Here is a 3,402-nt window from a genome sequence, read left to right on the forward strand (position 1 = left end):
AGCCTCCTGAGTAGCTGGGATTACAGGCACCCGCCACCACGCCTGGCTCATTTTTGTATTTTTAGTAGAGACGGTGTTTCACCATCTTGGCCAGGCTGGTCTTAAACTCCTGACCTTGTGATTCACTCGCCTCGGCCTCCCAAAGTGCTGGGATTACAGGCGTGAGCCACCGCGCCTAGCCTGCTTTGTATATTTTTATTCTGAAAACTTGGACAGTCATGCTTCTAGTTTTTAACTTATCATTTATTGAGCATGTACCATGGGCCAGACACTGTGCTAATACTTGTTATATTGTTATCTAATTTTAACCTTGCAATAACTCTATAAGGAAGCTGCTGTTGTCATCCATTATCATACCACTTTACAGGGATGAAACGGATGCTTAAAGAGGCTAAGTTGCTTAAGGTCACATGGTTAGTGAATGGTGGAGCTAGGATCACACTCAGGTCTGATGCTAAAACTTATGCCTTCACCACAGTGCTGTAGGCTCTTCTCTCTCTTACCCAAACTCAAGCCCTGGGTTGTCATTTTCAGGCAGTGGGGTTAGGGTAATTTGCTGACGCCTTTTCTGCCCCATAATAAGGTACAGTCATCCCTCAGTATCCACAGTGGATTGGTTCCAAGACCCCTGTGGATACCAAACTCCTCAGTACTCAAGTCTGTTATATCAAATGGTGTAGTATTTGCATATAACCTATACACATCCTCCTGTATACTTTAATTTTTAAAATTTAAATATTTAATTTAAAAAAAAAGGGCCAGGCATGGTGGCTTATGCTTATAATCCCGGCACTTTGGGAGGCTGAGCAGGCAGATCACCTGAGGTTGGGAGTTCAAGACCAGCCTGACCAACATGGTGAAATGTCTCTACTAAAAACACAAAAATGAGCCGAGCGTGGTGGCGTGCACCTATAATACCTGCTATTTGGGAGGCTGAGGCAGGAGAATTGCTTGAATCTGGGAGGTGGAGGTTGCAGTGAGCTAAGATCGTGCCACTGCACTCCAGCATGGTGACAGAGCAAGACTCTGTCTCAAAAAAAAGAAAAAAAAAAAAAGAGATGGGGTCTCACTATATTGCCCAAGTTGGTCTTGAACTCCTAGGCTCAAGTGACTCTCCTGCCTCAGTCTCCCAAAGTGTTCGGATTAGCCACCGTGCCTGGCCTCTCCTGTATATTTTAAATCATCCCACATTACTTAGAGTGCTCCTGACTGTCCTTGGGGAGTCAGTCCCTTATGTGGGTCCCCTCATTTCCCCCAACCTCCACCCAGTTCCCTTACCTGGCCACTTGGTTGATGACAGGAGCAAAGTAGGTGGGCCCATAGAGCTGCACTGTGCGCAGGCTCTGGAAATAGCTCTCCAGCACACCCTCGATGCCCGCACAGTTGGGGTCCTCATCATTGTTGTTCTGTCAAAGAATATGCCCTGCCAGGCTGAGCTCATGCAGGGTACATCCAGGAGTGCTCTGATTCCAGCTCACTCCTTCCATTTTCCATCAGTCCCTTTCATGCTCCCCTCCAAACCCAGCCCTGCTCCCCTCCCTGCTCTGCTATCCTCTCATAGCTTCCTGTTCCTCTACATGCCCTTTGAAGAAATGTAAACAGAACAAAATCATCAACTTGGGTGAACCAGATGCCAGGGCATGGAGGTTAAGCTCTGGCCAATACCATACCAGGGGGAACTGGTGGGAGATCCGTCCCTCTGGGGGCAGCTTGGCCCCAAAGCCATAAGCTGGGAAGAGCTTGTCACTGTCATAGTCCTGGATGATCTCTCCCACTGCCTTGAGGGCCATGGCATAGGCGCTGAGCTGGTAGGGACTCATGTAGTGCAGGGAGGTAGGCTGCAGAGGATTCCCTGTAGGGACACAGGAACCCCAGCCTCATGATCATCTGGATCATCCATCTGCTCACCTGCTTATCTTTGTGTGCATCCATCCACCTATATCCATTTATCTGCCCTTTGCCCATGTCCTCCCTCCTTATTTTACCCAATCATCCATTTGTTCATTTATCCATCTATCCACCTACCCATCCCTATATCTATTCATCCATTTACCTACCTACCCACACATCCATCCACCCATCTACCTGGCCATACATCTATCTTTCAGTCTACTTATACATCTTTATCCACCAATCTCTCCATTATCTTATGCAGTTACTTGCTTACCCACTCATCCATCCGTCAGTCCATCCATCCATCCACCCATCTACCCACTTGTCTACTTGCCATTTTTCTTCATTTTCCATCCATCTGTAGAGCAGTATTATTTTATCCATCCAGCTAGCCAGCCCTCTCCATTCCATTCATTCTCTTGTCTGTTCTCATATGGATTTATCCACTCATGCATTTCCTCTATCTAATTACTTGTTATTTCCCCAACTTAAACTTTGGTCCATTTGTCCACCCACATACCCATCCATGCATCTTACTTGGCTAACCTATTATACTCACTCACCAACCCATGTACCCACTCCATTTGTTCATGCATCTATGCATTCATTCAAGACTCACTACCTATTCACCTATCCATCTCTCCTTATACCCCCTTTCTCTCTCATCCATCAGCCTACTCATCTACCTGTTGCGCTATATATCCTTTCAACCCTCTGTGATCCATCTACCCATCTATTTTTCTGTACTCTATTTTCCTGGCTGGGTTTTGCCTAAGTTTGTGCTTCTTGGGTAGGTAAACTCTTATCCCTAGGTAGGAATCCAGACCAACTCCTAATGACTCCCTTAGAAGTCCCTTCCCACCTCCCCCTTTTTCACTTATCCATGTCTCACCATTGGAAGCCGTGAAGTCAATAGCTACTGTGAAGTTCAGCTGTGTCCTGTTGGGGAAGCAGATGAATTGAGAAGTGAGGAACTAATAATTATTACTTCACTATTTCTCAAACAGTAGTGTGCATATGGATCACCTGGGGCTCATGTTAAAATGCAGATTCTGATCCAGATGGTCTGGGTGGAGCCTAACAAACTCCCAAGTAATGCTGATGCTGCTAGCTCATGGACCACACTTTAGGTAGCAGAATTAAATGCCTGCTGTGTGTCAGGTGTATTATAGGTCATTTAATTTAACCTTTACTATAGCCTTGAAGTAGTAATTAATATCCCCATTTGGCTGGGCGCCATGGCTCACGCCTGTAATCCCAGCCTTTTGGGAGGCCGAGGCAGGCGGATCACCTGAGGTCTGGAGTTCGAGACCAGCCTGACCAACATGGAGAAACCCCCATCTCTACTAAAAATTAAAAAAAATTAGCCAGGCGTGGTGGCGCATGCCTGTAATCCCCACTACTTGGGAGGCTGAGGCAGGAGAATTGCTTGAACCCGAAGGCGGAGGTTGCAGTGAACCAAGATCGCACCATTGCACTTCAGCCTGGGCAACAAGAGTGAAACATCGT

General features: G+C 46.7%; 1 protein-coding gene across 3 annotated transcripts in view; it reads right to left on the bottom strand.

The window, feature by feature from the left end:
• The window catches only part of CPNE9 (copine family member IX), a 26,870-nt gene that overhangs the window by 10,122 nt on the left and 13,346 nt on the right, over nt 1–3,402 (bottom strand). For all 3 annotated transcript variants that reach the window (XM_011998588.1, XM_011998587.1, XM_011998589.1), the window contains 3 exons: nt 2,786–2,832; nt 1,671–1,852; nt 1,279–1,406 (listed from right to left, as the gene is read on the bottom strand). In XM_011998588.1, the coding sequence (XP_011853978.1) occupies nt 1,279–1,406; nt 1,671–1,852; nt 2,786–2,832 (357 nt within the window). The remainder of the gene's footprint in view (nt 1–1,278; nt 1,407–1,670; nt 1,853–2,785; nt 2,833–3,402) is intronic.

Source organism: Mandrillus leucophaeus, unplaced genomic scaffold (genome assembly GCF_000951045.1).
Source record: "Mandrillus leucophaeus isolate KB7577 unplaced genomic scaffold, Mleu.le_1.0 Scaffold576, whole genome shotgun sequence".
Lineage (NCBI taxonomy): Eukaryota > Metazoa > Chordata > Mammalia > Primates > Cercopithecidae > Mandrillus > Mandrillus leucophaeus.